Source organism: Psammomys obesus, unplaced genomic scaffold (assembly GCF_907164565.1).
Source record: "Psammomys obesus unplaced genomic scaffold, mPsaObe1.curated_primary_1811, whole genome shotgun sequence".
NCBI classification, from domain to species: Eukaryota; Metazoa; Chordata; class Mammalia; order Rodentia; family Muridae; genus Psammomys; species Psammomys obesus.
Genome location: NW_026596039.1, coordinates 1691776 through 1713233, shown reverse-complemented (window position 1 = coordinate 1713233; position 21458 = coordinate 1691776). Strand labels below are relative to the sequence as shown.

At 36.8% G+C, this 21458-nt stretch overlaps 1 protein-coding gene and 3 pseudogenes across 1 annotated transcript; 1 reads left to right on the top strand and 3 right to left on the bottom strand.

The window, feature by feature from the left end:
- Positions 1 to 3767: 3767 nt before the first annotated feature.
- LOC129687500 (olfactory receptor 147-like) lies at positions 3768 to 4721 on the bottom strand. Its single transcript, XM_055621925.1, has one exon. It carries the CDS (start codon positions 4719 to 4721, stop codon positions 3768 to 3770), a length of 954 nt encoding a protein of 317 aa, XP_055477900.1.
- Positions 4722 to 13315: 8594 nt separating this feature from the next.
- On the bottom strand, positions 13316 to 14218 carry LOC129687556 (olfactory receptor 145-like; annotated as a pseudogene).
- Positions 14219 to 18126: 3908 nt separating this feature from the next.
- On the bottom strand, positions 18127 to 18783 carry LOC129687554 (olfactory receptor 145-like; annotated as a pseudogene).
- Positions 18784 to 20238: 1455 nt separating this feature from the next.
- On the top strand, positions 20239 to 21458 carry LOC129687760 (pre-mRNA-splicing regulator WTAP-like; annotated as a pseudogene).

The following is a 21458-nucleotide window of genomic DNA, read 5'->3' as shown; positions in this document are numbered from 1 at the left end:
TTAGTCTTGTGCATATTAGAGTTGGTTCATTTATTTTTGTCATTGTTATTCATATACCTTAATTCATTCTGATATTTTGTTTTACTTATTGTTCTTCTGTTCAGCAGCCCCCTTTTCACTTTTTTCCCCTTTCCCTTTTATTCTTTTGATTAAATTAAACATTTTTTGTTTGTACCTCCTTTTTATTTTCACATTTGAAAATTACACATTTCAGAGGTCACTCCTAAATTTTGTATTCTTTTTAAAATTTGTTTATTTTTATTTGTTACAGTTTATTCACGCTTCACGTTGTATCCCAACTGCAGCTCCATCCCTTGTCTCCTCCCAATTCCACCTTCCCTTCCTCTTCTCCACGAATTAGCAATGTTTAAAGCAATCTATATATCTATATCTATCTATATATATATATATATATACTTTCTTCTCTAATAATTGAAGGTTTAGAAATGATTATGACTTTAATATACCTCCTTTTGTGTCTTCTTCATCTCTGATAAATGAATGTCACCTTATTGTGTTGGTGGCCATGCAAGAGGAACAGCAGAACAGCTTTAGCACTCATGAAAATCGGTCTACAGGTTAACACAACCGTGATGGCTACTATAGAGGCTGAGCCCCAAGTACTACGTGTCCTGAAGACTTCATTTTGCTGTAGACGACTTCATTCTTTTTTTGTTGACTTGTGAACATCTCATCTGTAATAATCAATGAGTTGTATGAAAACTCTAAGGGGTTTTCCAGCCCATCACTGAATAGTGTCATTGGCACTTAAAATAATAGTCATTGATCATTTTCAAGCAATGCTGCTGGAGGAGATTAACAATTCAACCACCTCCTCTGACTGAACTTAGAAATATAGATTGTTAGTAGGTTAAGTTAGGTTAAGAAGTTTATGCTAATGGCTTTAACAGGAAATCTTGAGAAACAATTTAAAGTTCAGAAAGGCATACTTTTGATAATTGAGCTAGGAATATTTATTTATTTATTTATTTATTTTGAGGTCAGGAATCAAGAACAATAGCAGCCCGACTACTATTGGCTGGCATGCCTTTCTTCCTAGAGCTGGGCTGATGATCAAGATAATAATTAATTTCTTGTACCAGTTTTTACCCTTGGCTTCCTGATATGCTGTGATAAAAACTGTTAATGAGTAGATGTGCACCCTGAAGATTTAAAGTAGAAATGTCTGACTGATATTTTAGATTTGTGATTTAAAAAAATGTTTTATAAGATTACTTTTCAAGATAAATTAAAAGAAATTGTTCCTTTTTTTGTAACTGCGAATTACAGCCTTCCAATAGAAGAACCTGGCTGAGAAAAATATATTGCTTGCTTACACTTTGCAAATCTTTAACAAGTTGCTTAGACACAAACATGTGGGTTCTTGTTTTCTGTTTGTCTGTTTTTACCTGTAGTACATTTAATCATGAGGGATATCAGGGAACAAGATTTTTGAATATTTGTTGTAATCATTCACTTAAAGAAAAATAAAAATAGAATGTAACCACACTGTAATTTTTATACTGCTTGAAAGATTTTGCTGGGGGACATAAGCTATGAGGGAAAAATTAAAGTTATTAGAGCTTGTTGGAGCTTTCCTTCATCTACTGTGTGTATAAGTGGTGTGTGTGTGTGTGTGTGTGTGTGTGTGTGTGTGTGTGTGTGTCCCTCCTTGGAGCTCTGAACACAATGTCAGAGGAAGCCTTCAACATGGTTGTGGTGAAATATGCTCAATGTATCTGTTATTATCCTAGTATGTAACAAACCCTCTTTAAATACACATTCATCAACCTTATCCTAGTTATGATTGTTTTAACTTTCTTTCACTTATAGCTTCACATTCTAAAGCCTGCCTGTCTGTTTACTGTTTCAGTGAGAAGGTCTGGTTAAGTAAATAAATGCCCTAGGGTATGCCTTAGATGTCTGTATTTCATGATCATTAATGAGTGTCAGCTTAGCTGTATATAGAATTCTAGGTTGATACCCATATCAGGAATCTAATTTGGTTCATAATATCAACAAAGCAAATGAAAGAAAGAAAGAAAGAAAGAAAGAAAGAAAGAAAGAAAGAAAGGAAGGAAGGAAGAAAGAAAAGTAGAAGGGAGACTAGCTGGGAAAGGAGGATGACCCTTAGGAGTGAGAGGGGCATAAAAGAGGGTAACACATTGGTCAGTGTGACGTAAATGTACTATACACGTGTACTAATAAGTTTTCTATTTCTTTAAAGTATTACCTTTTATGATATTTATAAATTCTCATATAATTGAAGTTTAAGTATTTCATGTGTGAAAAACATTTTTTTTTTTTTTAATGTTTGGAGTGATTCTTGGTTGTTATGCATCCAGGAAGGACTTGTCAGTTTTCTTTGTTTTCAGTTCTCTCTCTTGCTTTCTCCCTCCCTCTCTCTCTCTCTCCCTCTCTCTCTCTGTCTCTCCTTCTCTTTTTCTTTCCTTACCCTCTCTCTCACACACATAAACACACAGACATACACACATGTTGCAGCTCTTGTTATATTTTAGATGTGTCTTCCTTCAGCTTCATCTATCAACAGGAAATATCTTTGCTCTATAAAACTTTCTATATCTTCATTTTTATGAGAAAAACTAAGCATAGTATCATATTATTTTTCAAACTATTTTTATTCAAACTAACCTCTGGGAATAGATAGCATTTACCTACAAAGTAGAAAAAAATGGAATTGTCTGTTGCTATAAGTTGAGCATTCTCATATTCTATGTGTGGTGCTATGTCACCTTAGCAACTTTAAAATGAGTTTTAAAGATGTCTTACCTAAAATCATAAAAAAAATATCTGCTCATGATTTATACTTTATGGAAAATTTTAATTATGATACTTAGTAAGACCATACATAAGAATATACATAGCAGAATTTTCATATACATTTAAATTATTTCTGAAATTTTTATATTAAGTAAATGTTAAATCTTATTCGTAATGCCTGATACAAAGGCAAAACAAACAGTATCTTTGTTTCTTGGATAATGAGAACTATGCATATGTAACCATATTCAGAACAAAGTGACTCACATATTAGAGGAAACAGAAATGTTTTTCATTCAACAACTATATCAACTGATAGGTATAACAAAAAAGGGAGGGTCAAAGAACAGTAAAAAAATTTTATGATGCTTCAGAAACTGGGATCAAATGGTGAAGAGCAATGTTTCCTGTGGTATTTACTGTCGGGACATATTTACAGGAGCGGAACTTCATGTTTGTCTTTAACAATCTCTTAAGGCAGTGACAATTGGTGCGTATTTTGTAGCTGCTGACAAAAACCACAAAGGATAACGCATTTTTCAAAATTCTCACCCATTTTGTTTGCTTTTGAGTCTGCTTTTATGAGACAATCTGATTCTGTGTCTGTGTCATAGGAATTCCACAGTGAAATCAAATGCACACACAGCAGAGAAGAGCCCACAGGCATAATCCGTCTCCTACCTCACAGTGTAAACGTGATGTTATTTGATGAATTGGTTACCTAGTAGTTTGCTCAGGCCAATTTTTTTTTCTCATAAAGAAAGAAAAAAGTAATACTCTTTACTTGTTTTTTGTGTCTCAAGTATATAATTATCTATGTAAAAGATATGAGAAAAAAGAGCAAGGAAATGAAATGCTATGAATAAAGCAAACATGGCTCTAGATTAATGAAGATAAATATTAAGCCTGATTAGGTCAGTGTCTAGTTATAAATATCTCAAAATAATCAAGAGAAATATTTATTCTTATCATTTCTCTATTTCTGCTCAAGAAAATAGTTTTCTTTTCAGAGTTTTCTTCAGAGCAAGCTTGACATCCTTATTCCTTAGGCTGTAGATCAAGGGGTTCAGCATGGGCCCGACATTTGTGTAAAATACCGAGGCCACTTTTCCCTTGTCCATAGACTCTGCATCAGAAGGTTGCAGGTACATGAAGGCTGCTGCTCCAAAGAAGAGTGAGACAGTCATTATGTGGGAGCTGCAGGTGTTGAAGGCTTTAGCCCTGCCCCTTGCGGAGCTAATGCGGAGAACGTTGGCAATGATGAAGCTGTAGGAGACAAAAGTCGTACTGGTAGACACTACGATGTTGAGGCCCACCAGAACAAAGACCACAACCTCATTGATGTAAGTGCTGGAGCAGGATAGCTGGAGCACAGGGAGGATGTCACACAGATAATGATTGACAAGGTTTGCATCACAGAAGGTGAGCCTTGCCATGCAAAGAGTATGGGCCAGGGAACCCCAGCATCCCATCACATATGCCCCAGACACGAACCCAGCACATATCTGAGGGGATAATGTAACATTATACAGCAGTGGCTTACAAATAGCAACATAACGATCGTATGCCATTGCAGTCAGTATATAACATTCTGTGATGACAAAAAAGCAGAAGAAGTAAAGCTGAGCTAGACATCCTGTATAGGAGATGGTGTTTTCCTCTGCCACAAAATTAATTAGCATTTTGGGGGTAAAGACAGAAGAGTAACAAATATCTACAAATGACAGATTAAAGAGGAAATAATACATGGGTGTGTGAAGGTGTGAATTCAATGAAATCAGTGTAATCAAGCCCAGATTGGCCACTATCGTAACCATGTAGATTCCTAGAAACAGGAAAAACAGAGGCATTTGGAGTTCTGGCCGGTTCGTTAAGCCCTCCAGGATAAATTCAGTCACCAGGGAGTAGTTTCCATCTGTCATTCTTCTGTAGATCTTCATCTGCAGAGGTGAAGAAAGAGACAATTTACAGAAAATTGAACTTACCTGAGATGTTTCCCGTCTGCTTTCTGGACTCTGCTGTTCCCTCTCAGACTGTTGGATGGGCTTCAACATACCTCGTTTGAAGAAATTCCTTGCAGTAGGGGATTGACCCAGATTGGCTGTTTCCTAATTCAGAGTTTAGTGTCTTTATAGCTCTAATTCCCTTCTGTTCTACAGAGACAACTGCGCACATTTTGGGAGTGGCTAAATACGTCTTATCATAAGCATGTCCCTTGCCCATGGCAAAATATTTACAAGTTCATTGAATGAAACCAGGAGACCCTCTCACTCAGAGCTGATAAAACAATTCTCTAAATGCTGCTGCTTGGAGGTGGAAAATTCATTTTCTTCAAATGAGTGGCACTGGGTATCTATCAACCACATTCCAAGGCAGACCACGTTCTTAGGAGTAGATAAGCAAGACAAATCAGACTACATGAGTCTCAGTGGCTTTTTTTCTTTTACTTTTGTAAAGAGAGACAAAAAAACAAAACAAAACAAAAACAAACAAACAAACAACAAACATGAAATTGGATGGATATAAAAGGGAAGCGGCTCTGAGAAGGTTTGGGGGGTGGGAAATAATATCATGAAAATACACTGCATGAAAGTTCAAAAGAATAAATAAATCCAGTTTTAAAAGACTTAAGAAATGATAAGTAACCAAATACATTTCTAAAGGTGTTAAATTCAGATAATCAGAGATTTTTTTGAAAAATCACTGTTAAGTCCTTACTTGATTTGATTTATAGGTGAATTGTATGAATATAAAACTTGAGAAGGGAGGAGTGCTGCCACAGACTTGCCAGATATATAGTGTTGAGAGTATCAGGACACTGCTTGTACCCATGAGTGGTCTGGGGACTCCTTCAGAGATGAAAGTGGAGTGTGCATTTTGCTGGCCTTCTGCAAAAAGGCCCTCTACAGTCACACAAGAGGAAAGTTACCATTTATGATCAGACAAACAGCCCAGGGATTCAACACAGTGGATGTTGTTGTGTTTTGAAAACAGCAATGGCTAGTTAATATCCAGAGACAGCTTTCCCCAGGAAACTGATACCTGTTTACGTCTTAATAGGGATGAGCATGGTACCTCCTCAGAGACACCATCTCCCTTGTAGATTGCATCTCCATGCTCATTACTGCCTTCTCTAATTTGCATAGAGGAGTCATCTGCAGCGGCTCTCTGGCATTGATTCTGAAGTCAAGTTGCCTCAGTGCCTAAATAATCATGTCCTGTATTTTATGTTAAAGCAGAAAGCTGTGAAAATAGACATGTAAACCCAGATTCCCTAACACAGCCCACATACAGCTCATCTCCATCCCGGTGGTGGGATGTTCAGTATTGCACCTCTCAGGTCTTCAGTGATTGCCCTGGGATAAAAATGCCTATCTCCCAAGACTGCCTTTATTAGTTACAGCCCTAATATTTCCACTCGAGAAGTCAAACTCTGTTTAAAATTCTTCTTACTGAACGTAAATACCAATTTCAAATTTCTTTTAGCATGTCTGAACATTCTTGGAATAAAACCACAAGCTACTTTGCAAATATGTAAAGTTTTCTGGTTAAGTTAACAGTGAAAAATAAAATCATGTAAATCTCAGTGAATTCACATAAACTAAAAACAGCTGCAGTTGTTCCCTTAATAAGAATAAAGCTTGGTATGGGTAGCTCTAGAGACTGATTTAATGGTAGGCTTTACAATAAATTTTCTTTAGGTTAAAAAGGGAAAAATAGTCCCCAAGATACCTGATAAAACACGGTCAAATGAAAGGGGAGGAGGTCCTCCCCAAGCAGTGGACTTGGAAAGGGGCAGGGAGGAGATGAGGGATGGAGGGTAGGGTTGGGAGGGAATGAGGGAGTGGGATACAGCTGGGATACAGAGTTAATAAAATGTAACTAATAATAAAAATAATAATAAAATAAAATTAAAAAGGAAAAATATCTTATTTCACTTGCAAAATTCTAGCTGGAACTCTACATTTAATTCACATATTAATTTATTCAGATTTGTTGAAAGACAGTAGAGATGCAAAATTTATGTTCAAATTGTGTATATAATTCATGATTGTGTATATAAATCATATCTGAGATATTTGCATGTATAATGTCATCACCATAATCGAGGTAATAACTCATCACCTCCCAAAATTTCTTTGACTTCATTTTTCCTAGTTTTATGGGTTTTTTTTAAGAATATGTACCATTAGATCCATCTTATAAAAATTTGAAATTAATATTACCATATTGTCAACTAAAAGTACTATGGTGCACAGTTAACATCTGGAAGCCACTGATTTATGACTAACTTTACACTCATTGCACACCTTCCTCATCCTTTGCGTCTCCTCTGCTTGCCACTATTCTATTGTCTACTTCTTGTGTTCTATTATCTGAGATGTCTTGTGGAACAAAAACAGTGCAGCACTTACTCTGAAAATAACTAATTTTACTTGCCGTAATATTTTCTAGGGCCATCCCTGTCACAAATAGGATTTCTTCCTGTTTAAGCCTGCATTACAGTCCATTGTATGTTTATGTCTTACTTGGTTCATTGGTTCATGATTAAACATTTGGTTATTTGAATTTTGGATATTGTGAAGAATGATTTTATTAACTCGAAATTAAAGCTACTTTTTTTGTTTGTTTGTTTGTTTGTTTTTTAGATCTAGATGTTTTATGTCTTTATTTTTGATGTATTTCCAGGAATGGAGTTGTAGAATAAATATAGTTGTATTTGGACATTTTTAGAGATGTTGTTTTCAATGTCCTTGGAGACATTGGAGAAGTATAGAGAAGTATAATATGAAATTCCTTTAAGATGTCTTACCAATCTGTGTACTGAGAAGACATAAAATTACATATCAGTCTCAATAAAATTTACCAAAAAGTTATTAATTTTCAAGGCATAAACATTGAAAAACTAAAAATAAATTAGCTTTATTTTAAATTAGCTTTAAATTTCATGAAAACAAGGGATGACACACAAATCTGAAATGTACCCGGGGAAAATAACCAAACCATTTAATCTGACTCCTAGAGGAAGAGATGAGAAAGCTGAAAATTCACAAAACTGTTAGAAAACAATTTCCAGAGAGTAGACACCTTTACCAATATGATCAATGATATTTATGAGAAGTTATTCTTACTGGTAGGTGATGTGATTGAGGTCATTGAACAGGTAGAAAAAGAACAAAAGGCAAGAAGTTCAGACCTCACCTACCAGTGGACTGTGGAAGGGTTATGGGAGGAGAAGAGGCAGGGAGGGCAGGATTGGGAGGAGATGAGGCTCCATGTAGACTGGGGCTACAGCTGGAATACAAAGTGAATAAAATGTAATAAATAAACAAATTTAAAAAAATAAAAAAGTGTGTGAAGAAAAAGAAGACCTATATTGAAAGATAGTGACATACACCAAAGTATATAATCTAGTTCCTTCATCTCCACTATCAGTCTTGGAATCATCATTTCTCTACTTCATATAAAACCTTACCTGTGGAAGAAATGTAAGATCTGTTTTTGAGATAATGAACTTGATATCATACTTCAAATATAAGCAGAGACTACTAAAGGAAACAAATCAACAGTGGACTCTGTAACGAATCAACAGGGTAAGTATAATATGTGCTCACAATGGTATTCATAGCTTCAAGGGAGGAAAGCCTCCGATTAGGCATTTAATATGTGTCATTTCAACACAAGTATTAGGTATGCCTGTTTCCATAATAAAAGTGCAGAAAAACGAATCTTTCAACTTTTCTGTTTCCTGAGTACAAACAATTGAAAACATTTTAGTCCAAAAGAACTTTGAAAATATTGGCCAATAATTACCTACAGGCACTGAAGGCTAAGGAAACATACTAGCTCATTCATCATAGTGCTTCAAAAGTTCGATTGTGTAACATGAGAATACACACTAAGAAGTCCTGAGTAAACTTTTTGACAGACTATATTAATGTACTTCATAATCCTGATTTATTTAGATAATTTGTTAGAGTGATAAACTGATTATTAGTTATGGTTACATTAAAGACCTAACTATCTTCTTAAAAATATTTAGAGTAAAACATCATGCTGATAAGATTTCAGGAACCTCTGGTGTATATCCAGATTATGATTTTTTAAAGTTTAGGTTTCCTAAACAAGAGTGAGATGATGATTAATTTTAATCATTAAATTTGCATTGGGTAACAACAGCTTGAAAACATGATGACAAAAGAAAAGAGTGTTATGCTTTCCATTACTCAACCAGAAATTGTGTAAATATAGATTAGAAGTCTCTCAAACCTTCAGCTGATCTCTCAAACCTCAAGGCTAGTTCCCCACACTACTAAAAGGAAGGAAATCCATAATTCTTCAGTGTAAAGACAGAGTAAATTCCACAAGGGAAGCTTGCTTTTTGTCCTGAAGGAGATGAATTTTTCATGGATTTATTAAAAGGTATTATTTCCTTTGAGGGCATTTGAGAGTTTATATATGAATGATATCAAACATGGAGATAATTTAGTTTCTCTCTCAAACATCTGAAAAGATTTCTTCACCAATGAATCAAAGTCAAACTCAAAACCTCCAATTCTAATGCTCAAATCCTGTGAAAACAACTTTATTTTCATTGCTTTTTGTTTTATTTATTTTGTTTTTGTTTAATTTTATAATTTTCAAAATTACTTGGAGAAAGAATTCTGAATGTACTTCCAATGAATAAATAAATGAGAGCGGATGAATTTGGTGTGTCTTCAAATCTACTTGAGTGCACCCTTGGATATGGCATAGGCCTGAATCACTCAAAATTATTTTAATTATTTTCTCTCTCCCTCCTTCTTTCTCTCCACTAAAAGAAGCATCTACTATATACTTCAGTAAAGGCCTTGGAAGTGTGGAAATTTTTCCCATATTTAAGAGTACTTTCATGGTGGGTAATATTTTACTGTTTATCAAGTTGTAGATCTGGTACATCCTTTGTCAGTACATCAAAGAGAGCAAAAACTTCACATATACAAGAGAATAATGACAACTTAATATTTACACTAGAGAATACAGCTACTTTGCTACAGAACCTTGCACTATAAATGATGTAATAAAATCATTCAGGGACAAAATGAGTAACCAAGCCCACACATCTAAAGGAATACAGCTGGACTTGAGGTCTAGAGCCTTCGGTGTACCTACCATTACACAAAATTCTGCTCCCTCACCCCTTCCTTGTGTCTTGAAACATTTTGGTCCTTGGTTTACATCTTAAATAGTATTTCATTTTAAATAAGTATACAATATGTCATTTGGGTTACATAAAATATTGTAATCATTGATTTTCCTTACATCACACTTACTCAAGCTTAGTAGAATGTATAATTAGAAAAGTAAAATGAATTTCTGCTTTACTATAAATGATATGAGTGTAATTATTTAATGAAAAGCAAATGTTACTCATTTTATATTTATGATATCAGCCCTAGAAAACTCTGCCTTTCATTTTTTAAATTTATTATTTATTACAGTTTATTCACTTTGTATCCCAGTTGTTGCCCCTCCCTCTTCTCCTCTCAATCCCACCCTCCCTACCTCTTCTCTCTCACGCTCCTCCCCTAGTCCACTGATAGGGGAGGACCTCATCCCCTTCTATTTTACTCTAGCCTTTCAGGTCTCATTGTCTCCCTCTGTGGCCTGGAAAGGTTGCACCCTCCAGGGGGAGGTAATCAGACAGCCTGCCACTGAGTTCACCCCAGAGACAGTCCCTGATTCCCTTACTAGGGAACTCACTGCATTTAAAAAAAAAAAAAATCTTAAGCTTTTCTTCTTTCTTTTGTCATTGACTAAAAACATGAGACTTGGTTTTAAACTTTAGACTGAGTATATATCAAGGAGAAGTTTTGTTCTGAAAATACAAAAGAAATATACAAGAATAGCATGATGGTGGTTTATGTAAGTCTACAAATCCTGTCAATTGTTTAAGTTAGATCCTGGAGCACAATGGTCGTTACTGAAAAGTTTGTGGAAATGCTGAGGAGGTTCTAATAGTTTGTGTAAATAAATGCATTTGTTTTATGGCATATTTCTGAATTGAGCTGAATTCTTAGTATATGAGTGGGCTTTCACTTGGGCATAGATACAATCCTAAAATACAGACCCTGCGTCTGACTCCATTCCTCTCCTACTACCCACAAGATCAAATTAGGTCTTTATATGTCCCATAATTCACTTGATCTGGAAGTGGATATTGCAGCTCTGTGTCCAGAAATGCACTGATCTCAACCGCTGTTATCTTCAGAACTTACTGTCAGATTTGGCATCTACCATAACTCATTTTCAGTCCTCCGTTAGATACAGAGATTCTGCAAGCCATCTCTGTTACTGCTATCAGCAGGTGACAGTCTCTGAAACAAGAAAGGTGTTTCCTCTTTGGTCTGGAATGATCCATCCTCTGCTCCTTTCTGCGTTCACATCCAGGGTAATGTGCCTTTTGTGTGCCAGGGTGCCTCCTGCTGGAGCAAACATGGAAGCACAGGGTAGAACAGAACTTATGAATCTCAGGAATCTCAGGAATCTGGAAAGTTTTAAGACTCATTAGGCCCTCTTTGAGATTATAAAAATAACAACATATTTCTGGGTAGCGGAGACTCTCGTCAGGGGAGTTGGTCGGGAAGACTCAGCAATAGGATCTGATGAGTTATTACTCATTCTGTAGTGTGACTTTCTGTGAATCTGCCGCCTGTGAATCATACATGCCCTTTCAAATACTTGGTTCTGTAAGCATAAGTAACCTATTGTTTCAAACAAGCTTGTCAGGAGGAGAGTGAAATCTCTATTCTGCTGTCAGTGTTCCATATTAGATGAATACATGTTTTGTTTTTTTTTTTACATTTTCTCAAGGAAAATTGCACCACAGTCTTTTCTCTCATTCCCTAGACAAAGAGACTGCGTTCTCCGCAGACTTTGCCTCCTCATCCTCCTCCACCCATGAACACATTCAGCTGTAACCACTCAGAAAACTGGTTTTGCTCTTTGTTCCTTAGGTAACATTTGCTGTTTTTTTGACTTTGCTTCTTGGTTTTGTTATTTACTTAAGCATTTACTTATTTAGTTAGGGTCTGGATATGTAGCTTAGGCTGGTCTAGTCTTTGTACTCTTCACGCCTGTATTCCATAAGGGATAGGATATTAAGGGTGCGCTACCAAACAAAGCATGGAAATATACATACATACATACATACATATATGTATATATACATATATATATGCCCTCACTTAATTCATAGTCTATGCCTATCAACTAGCTGTATCAGAATGGAACCCCCTATTGTAAGAGACAAACAAGTTTGACACAGAAATCACCCAAAGTCCATGATTAAATTGTGGCTTACTCTAGGTGCTTCGATTATTTAGGTTTTGACAATAATTCACCATGAGTAGTTTACTGCCCTAAGAAAATGTCCTACATATAACTTATTTGTTGTTTCTTACCCTCAAACCCCAATAACCATGATCAGTTTTAGACACTATAGTTCACTTTTTCTGGAGTTCTTATGTTTAGAACTATGCAATGTATCTGTGTAATTTTGAGATTAACTATTTTCACTTAGTAATATACCTTTGAGGTTCCTCTGTATGTTTCCATGATTTGACCTACTTCTCTTCTAAATAAACAAAATTATTTTGTGTGGATGTGCCAAGAATTGTTTATCTCTCCAGTTACTGAAATGTATTCTAGTTTCACACTTGCATGTTTTCTTCCTTATTAATAAACACCTTTAAATATCAGAATGCACATTCGGTGAGGGCATTTGGCTTCCTTTTTGTTAGGTAACTATCAATGACTAATATGGTTTTCTTTACAGACTTTGTGACACTTTTCTGATCTTTTAAAAATATGACATTAAAGGCACAAACAACAAAAGCAATAATGTAGGCTACACAATCACATCAAACATAAAAGCTCTCCACAAAAAAAGAAAACTGAACAGACTAGCAAGACAGCCTGCAAAATTATGGAGATATATGCAGACAATATATATGATGATCAGTATTTAAATTATGTTAAGAACTTAAATGGCCACAAGCATATGATAGAAATTCAGAAGCATAAATCATAGAGAAATTGAATATAAAACCTATATTATATGCAACACTATAACTGTTAGAATAACTAGTACCCAAAAAAGGGAACTAAAATGAGTGTTTAGGAGGATGTTAGAAAAAAGGAGTCCTTATGTTAGAGAAAAGGAGTCCTTACATACTTTGGAATTCTAGCTCTAGAGAGACATTATAAAATACATGGTCTTTCTCTGTAATTTCTTCATTCAGGAGGCTGACACAGGAGGATTGCTATGAGTATAAAAACTGAAAAAAGAAAGAGGAGGAGAAAGAAATTTCAAAATCACTATAACCTTGTATTAACTTATTTTTTTTCTACTAACACTGTCAGATATGATATCCTTACTTTTTCAAAGTCTCAGATCAAATCAACTCCAAACCCAGTGCTCCGTTTTTGATACTTTCTTTTCATATTTCAAGAGAAGTCAGTATTCTCTTAAGTAACTAATACTATCTCCAACTCAGGATAATATTTTAGTACACAAGGTTTTCCTCAGGGAAGATCTGACCTTATTCCTGAAGCTGTCGATCAAAGGATGGAGCATGGACACCACAATGTTATAGAATACAGTGGACTCTTTTCCTTCATCCATGGACAAAACAGAAGGATGGAGGTACACGAATGCCCCGGACTCAAAGAAAATAGAAATCACAATTATATGTGAGCTACAAGTGCAGAAAGCCTTGGACCTTACTTGAGTGGAAAGAATGTGAAGAATGCTAGAAAGGATACATGTGTAAGAAACAATGATGGTAATACTGGGCACGCCTACATCAAAGCTTACAACAATGAATACTACCAGCTCATTGACGTAAGTGCTGATGCAGGAAAGCTCCAACAGAGGAATGATGTCACACATGTAATGACTGATTGTTGTCCTTGCATGTACTCTGTGTGGGTCCATGCACCAATAAGTGTTCCGACATATACAGTGAGAGTAAACAGAAAGCTGACCTGAGGGGACATGGTAACTGTGTACAGCAGGGGCATACAGATGGCCACATAGCGATCATATGTCAGAACTGGCAACACTTAGCATTCTTTGCTGACAAAGAAGCAGTTAGAGAAAGAGCTGAGTCATGCACCCTTCACAGAAAATTGTATTTATCTCTGAAACAAAGTTTATCAACAGTTTCAGGGGGATGACGGTAGAGTAACAGAGATCAACAAAAAGACAAATTAAAGAGGAAGTAGTAGATGGGAGTGTGAAGGGGAGACCAATTAGAGTGACTAAGCTCATGTTTTCTGCCGCAGTAACAACATAGATGCCTAGGAAGAGAAAGAAAGGGAACTGGGTCTCTGAATATTCTGTTAAAGCCACCAGGATGAACTCAGTAATGAAGGAAGTATTTTCAGTATCCATTCTCTTCTATCAGGAGCTGAAAGACAGAGATCATGTTCAGAATTAGGACAAATATGCTATCCTGCATATTTGCACCCAGGAGTCCAGAGCCTCTGATGAAACTTGTCTATTGTATGGTGTTATTGCTGCCCTTATGAGGGAGACACCTAGGGAAGGTTAGGTATAGTGAAAATACCTGCGAGAAATGTGCCAAGCAGATACACAGGCATTCTCATCTCTGTGTCTATCTGTCTTTAGCAGTCAAGTTTATGTTTGTCAGCCTTCACTCACTTCATTTTAGACACCCTCCATTTACAGCCAGTTATGAATGTGTGCCCTTTAGGATGGAGACCTTGAGAACTGAACTAGAGTGGAAACTGACAGAGGTCTTTTGGCTTCCAAAACATGAACAGCAAGCATTAATTTGTCGGTAGATCTAGAGTATCCTTCAAAATAATTCCCAGATCTAAGACATGCTGAAGAAACAGCAAACTTTGGATCTGCATTCCTCCTACAAGAACCTTTCGACCATCAACACTTCATTGTCAAATCTGTATGAAGGAGGATGGTGTGTGAAAGCATAATGATAGGCCCTCCGTGCCTAGAGGGCGCAGAACTTTGCTAGCTCTCTGGTCTTCTCCTTTGCTCTCTGCGGAGAAACAATGCTGCTTCAGAAGGAAATGATAGCTCTGAATTATTGGTCCTTCCTTTTTATATAGAAAGCTTCTGAACATTTGTAAATTTCAATCTCTGACTTTATTTAAGAGTTAGATAAAGACCATCACTCTGTTTTTTTTTTGTTTGTTTGTTTGTTTGTTTTTTCTTTTAAAAAATTTGATTCTGCCAAGGTTTTCTCTACATTACAGAACAGAAGTCTAAAGAACTCTCATTTCTATTACCAGGTAACATTATGCAAATTATATTATCTGAGTGCCACTATCATTATATATATATATATATATATATATATATATATATATATATATATATATATTACAACTTATTCACTTTGTTTCCCCATTGCAGCCCTCTTCCTTCTCTTCTCTCAGTCCCACCCAGCCTCCCTTTTCTCCCCCTATGCCCTTTCCCTAGTACCCTGAAAGGGGAGGACCTCCTTCCCTTCTATCTGACCCTAGCTTATCAGGTCTTATCAAGGCTGGCTGCATCATCTTCCTCTGAGGCCTGGCAAGGCTGCACCCTCCAGGAGGAGGTGATCAAAAAGCCAGCCACTGAGTTCATGTCATAGACAGCCCCTGTACCCCTTACTAGGGAACCCAATTCAAAACTGAGCAGCCAATGGGATTCATTTGAACAGGGGTTCTCCATGCATGATCCTTGGTTGGAGTATCAGTCTCTGCAGGCCCACCTGGGCCCAGGTTTTTGGCTCTGTTCTTCTCCTTGTAGAGATTCAGCCCCTTCAGGTCTTTTTGTCTCCATCTTTTTTCATAAGGATTCAGGAACTCTGCCCAAAGTTTGACTATGAGTCTCAGTATCTCCTTCAATACCCAGGTGGGTAGAGTCTTTCAGAAGTCCTCTGTGAAAGGATCCTGTCCTGTTCCTTGTTTTCTCCTTCTGATGTCTATCCTGTTTGCACTGCTGAATGAGGATTTATCATCTTCCCTAGGGTACTCCTTGTTGTTTAGCTTTTTTAGGATTATAGATTTTAATATGTTTATTCTATATTATATGTTTATTCTATATTATATCTACTTATAAGAGAGTATATATCATATGTGTTTTTCTCCTTCTGGGTTACCTCACTCAGGATGATCTTTTCTAGTTCCCACCATTTGTTAAACAGAAAATTCTTGATGGAGGAATATCAAATGACAGAGAAATACCTAAAGTCATTCAGGAAATGCAAATAAAAATGACCATGAAATTTCAGCTCACACCCATCAGAATGAGTAAAATAAAAAACTCAAGGGATGATGCATGCTGGAGAAGATGTGGAGAAAGGGAAACCCTCCTCCATTGCTGGTGGGAATATAACCTTGTACAACCACTTTGGAAATCTGGAACTTTCTCAGAAAATCAGGAATAGTGCTACCTCAAGATCCAGCTATACCACTCCTAGGCATATACCCAAAATATGTCCCACCATTCAATAAGGACATTTGCTCAACTACATTCATAGCAGCTTTATTTGTAGTAGACGGAATCTGGAAACAACCTAGATGTCCCTCAGGAAAGGAATGGATACAGAAAGTGTGGTATATTTACACAATGGAATACTACTTAGCAAATAAAAACATGTAAATCATGAAATTTGCAAGTGAGTGCCATTATCTATAGGACTTGATATAGAGACCTCTCCAGGATCCTTCTCCTCATTTAACATTCTTTATGAAGAACATGTCTAGGAAATTATTTATACAGCATTGAAGATGATTTCACTCTGATGCCCTTGGAGATAATATTCAAATCCAATTTTACTTCTGGGACTATATATTCCCCAGGGTAAATGAGGTAGGAAACTTTCTACTTCTTTCCACACAAGAAACTGATTCTCTCTTCTTACTCCACAACCATTGACAATTTGTAATTCTTTGTTTCCTATTAGCATTAGCATATTAATATTTGTTATTGTGCTGCTGTCATTCAAGCAATTATATTGTTGAAAGTTTATGGGTACATTTTTACCTACCAGGTCTTGTGGACACACTCAACAAACATCCTGGGTCTCTGGCTCATACTGTCTTTGTGCTACTTCTGTGAATTTTCCTGAGCTGCATTTTGACCAGTTTTAATATCTTTTCAACAGTATCCATTATTAAATAGAAGATGCAGAAGAAGAAAAAGAAGAAGGAAGAAGAAGAAGAAGAAGAAGAAGAAGAAGAAGAAGAAGAAGAAGAGAAAAGGTGTCTTTGATGAGTGTATGAAAGTTACACTTAAATATGGGTATAAAAATAATCACTTAGAAAACTTGTTTACTCTTGAGTATATACCCACATAACTCTCTACACTACCAAAAGAGATTTGCACTTCCATATTCATTGCTTCATTATTTGCTATAGCAAAGAAATGAAATCAAACTAATTATTCATCAACAAATAAAAGGATATTGAAACTTGATATTATACACACATGCACACACACAAACACACACACACGAAACATACACGGATACTATTTAGCTCTGAAGAAAAATGTAATCACAGAGTTTGAAAGGAAATGGATGGTTTAGAATTTATATTGTTCATCAAGGTCAGAAACTCTGAGAAATAAAAAAAAATACTCATGTTCTTCAAATGTGGAATCTGTCCAATGACATACGTACACATGTAAACAGAATTACATGTGAGTTCAGTGAAGCATGTTGAAAAGAGAAAAAGAAAGAGTAAATAGTAATGGATGAGGAAGGACTGAATGTGGGTGAGGGACTTGAGTTATAAAAAAAAGGTATAAAACTAATTTTTTAAATATTCTAACTCAGCTCTGGATTTTTCATTTTGGATAAGTATATAAAAATATATTTTGTGGTGAAAGAGTAAAATTTATTGTGAAGCTCCACCGCTTCTGTTCCCTATGTTTATTCTAATTGAGATGTGTAGACTTTGGATCTGATTAATTGTGGTGGGTGATGCTTTTATTCATTTTTCAGGGTTTAAAATAATAAAATTTATAAAAATTTTTTTAAAAATTAAAGATTAGATTGGATTAGGAAGTTGGCAGTGCTTGGTTCACTTCCTGGGTCAGCCTTCTTTCAACCACAGGTAGTTGGCTACATTTGCTGTGGCAGAAATTCCTTCCTGTGGAGTGAACTTTAAGTGAAAATAGAAACCAAAACTGGTAAAAATGAAAATCATGTTGATCAAACAAAATCTATAATTAAATAACAAAAAAATGATTAAAATAACTAAATACAGACATTTTCAATTTTTCCCCCATGATAAGAAAGAAGTAAAAACGAGTTGCCATCAGATTTTTTATTCCAAAAAGAAAACTCTCATGATGCATTCTTTACCTCTAGACATAGAAAAAAAAATTATTGAAAACATCTTTCTGCTAAGGGTTAGTGTAACTTTAACAACTTTGTTTCTCTAGCCGTAAATTAAAATTTTCAACATGGGAGCTACAATGGTATAAAAGAAGATATTTTTCTCTCATCCATGGATGCATCTGAGGAGGGTTTCTGATACTCAAATGCCTCAGATCCAAAGAAGAGAGAAACAGCAATTAATATGACAATTAAAGGTGCTAAAGGCTTTAGAGTGACCCTCAGTAGCCTTTATCTGAAGGATGCTAGACATGATGAATGTAAAAGAGATGAAGACAGTAGTAGTGGGCACAATGATGTCTTTTCCACTACAATGAACAACTCGATCTCATTCACATGGATGCAGGAGAGCTGTAGCAAAGGGTAGAGACTACAAAAACAGTGGCTGACTGTGTTTCTATCGATAAAGGTCAGTCTCAGCATGAATCCAGTGTGGATCATGGCACGGAAAAACACCATCAAGTATGATACAAACATAAGATAGGAGCACACCCTAAGGGATATGGCAATTTTTTACAGGTGTGGCTATATCCACATAGCGATCATAGGTCAGTGCTATCAGAACATAATATTTAGAGGTGACAAAAATGCAAAAAATAGGAGAGTTGTGTCATATATCAATTTAAGAGATAGCATTTTTTCTTAGTACAAAATTAGCCAGCCTTTTGGGTATTATAACACAAGAATTTTTAAAAAGCCTACAAAAACTAAAGAGAAAAGAGTATGTGCCAGTGTGAAGGTTAAAAGTCAGAATTCTCAGTGTAGTTATCATATACATTAATAGAAAAGGGAAGAACAGGAGGGACTTGGAGGCTCAGCTGATCTCTTAACTCCACCAGAATGAATTCTTTTATCAAATAGCCATCATGTAAAGCCATTCTCTAAGAAATCTGTGGAAACAGAAAACAAGAATGACATCAGATGGCAAAGTAGATCTTACGGAAATAACTGACTCTACATCAAGGAGGTATATTCTATGGATTTCTGAAAAGGAACATCTAGAACTCACAGAACATCTCATGCTTCCCAGTACTGAGAGGCAGAGTCTTTCCTGTGTTATAAGCCTAATCTAAATGCAGCAGAGAATATCAGCAGCCTGCAGAACTGAGGCCCAATTCTGATATGACTAGGAAAAAGTCAAGGGAGCCGTCGAGACTAGTATAGAATCCCCTGCATGTCATCTCATCATCTCTTTATTCCTTCAGTCCCTCCCAGATGCAGAAAGAAACTTTACCATCCCTCTGCTGAAATCCCATATAAACAACATTCTGATAGAACTGGAGTCATGAACACTGTTTCCAATTTGAAACATAAGAACCAGAGCTTGGGGATGTGCTGGAGTTCTAGAAATCAAAGAGATGTGGGATGTTTTATGGATAGGTAACTTGATGACAAAGGCACTGAGGCCATTGTGTTCACCTATCCCTGAGTGTCCCCAAACTTACATATAAAGGACATTTATCATGTAACTCTGTCTTAGAGTTAGGTAGTAAGTCAACGAGTGCTGGAAAATTCAATCAAAATTTATTTGTAGAGAGAAAGGATATAATTCAATAGAGTAAGTTTTATTTAGGACACTGGAGGACCTGGGTTTTATGTTCAGCACAGCAGAAAATCAAAGATTCATAGAGCTTTATGATATCCTATTAGTTAAGTTTTTATCATGTTCAGGTAGACTGGTATAAGATATTCTCTTTAATCTTCATGGTAATCATAAATCAAAAATCAATAGCAACTGACAAAGGAAACCTAGATAAGATTTATGTCATACTAATATCAAACAATAAATAAATAAATAAATTCACAAAGGAAGAGATCAAGTTGGAAGAAAGAAACAAATAGTGCAAAAAGATACAAAGGAGGCACAGCTCCCACCGGACAGGTGCGGGACCCCGCAGATGGCCTGATTGCAGCTGCGGAGTGTGGCTGCTCCTCCACGCCCCAGGGCCCTGAGCTGCCTTAGCTGGCCTCTCCTGGAAGCTCCACCTCGCCTGAGGCGCCTTCTGGATGACCGAGGAGGCGGTGCTGGAGAGGGTGCAAGATGACCAGCGAAGAACTTCTTCCTAAAAAAGTCGGTCTGAGTGAAACAGACTTCAAAGTTATGGCACGGGATGAGTTCATTCTAAGATGGAAACAATATGAAGCATATGTTCAAGCTCTGGAAGGGAAGTACACAGATCTAAATTCAAACGGTGTGACAGGCTTAAGGGAATCTGAAGAAAAACTAAAGCATCAACAGCAGGAGTCTGCACGCAGGGAAAACATTCTTGTCATGCGACTAGCAAACAAGGAACAAGAGATACAAGAGTGTGCTACTCAAATCCAGTACCTCAAGCAAGTCCAGCAGCCGAATGTTGCCCAACTGAGATCAACAACCCAGCCATCAACTTGTTTTCCTAAATATGAAGGGTGAATTGGAACAGACTAAAGACAAACTGGAACAAGCCCAAAATGAACTGAGTGCCTGGAGGTTTACGCCTGATAGCCAAACAGGTAAAAAGTGAGTGGCGAAGTGGCGAATGCTTATCCAGGAGAACCAAGAGCTTGGAAGGCAGCTGTCCCAGGGCCGTATTGCTTGAAGCAGTTGGCTTTACAGAAGAGCTATGGTGAGGAGCTTAAAAGCAGTCAGGATGAACTGAATGACTTCACCATTCAACTTGACGAAGAAGTAGAGGGTATGCAGAGCACCGTTCTAGTTCCTCAGCAACAACTGAAGGAGACACGGCAGCAGTTGGCACAGTACCAGCAGCAGCAGTCTCAAGCTTCAGCCCCAAGTACCAGCAGGACGACATCTTCTGAACCTGTAGACCAGGCAGAGGCCACAAGCAAAGACTGCAGTCGGACCAAGTAATGGCAGCTCCTCCCGCCAGAGAACGTCTGGGTCTGGATTTCACAGGGAGGGGAGCACACCTGAGGATGATTTTCCTTCTTCAGGGAGTGGTAATAAGGCCTCCAACAGCTCAGAGGAGAGAACTAGCAGAGGAGGTAATAGTTACATAAACCCACTCTGCGGGGTATGAAAGCGTAGACTCTCCCAAGGCAGTGAAAACTCTCTCACACATCACTCAAATGACACAGACTCCAGTCATGACCCTCGAGAGGAGAAAGCAGTGAGTGGGAAAGGTAATCGAACTGTGGGTTCCCACCATGTTCAGAATGGCTTGGACTCAAGTGTAAATGTACAGGGTTCAGTTTTGTAATATTTCTCCAGCAAATTTTTATACAGTGTCATGTACTTTGGGAGAGGATACTGTCAAAAGT

Bases quoted from the DNA above. Each gene is read 5' to 3' on its own strand.
- LOC129687500 (XM_055621925.1), bottom strand. From the start codon at position 4,721: ATGAAGATCTACAGAAGAATGACAGATGGAAACTACTCCCTGGTGACT.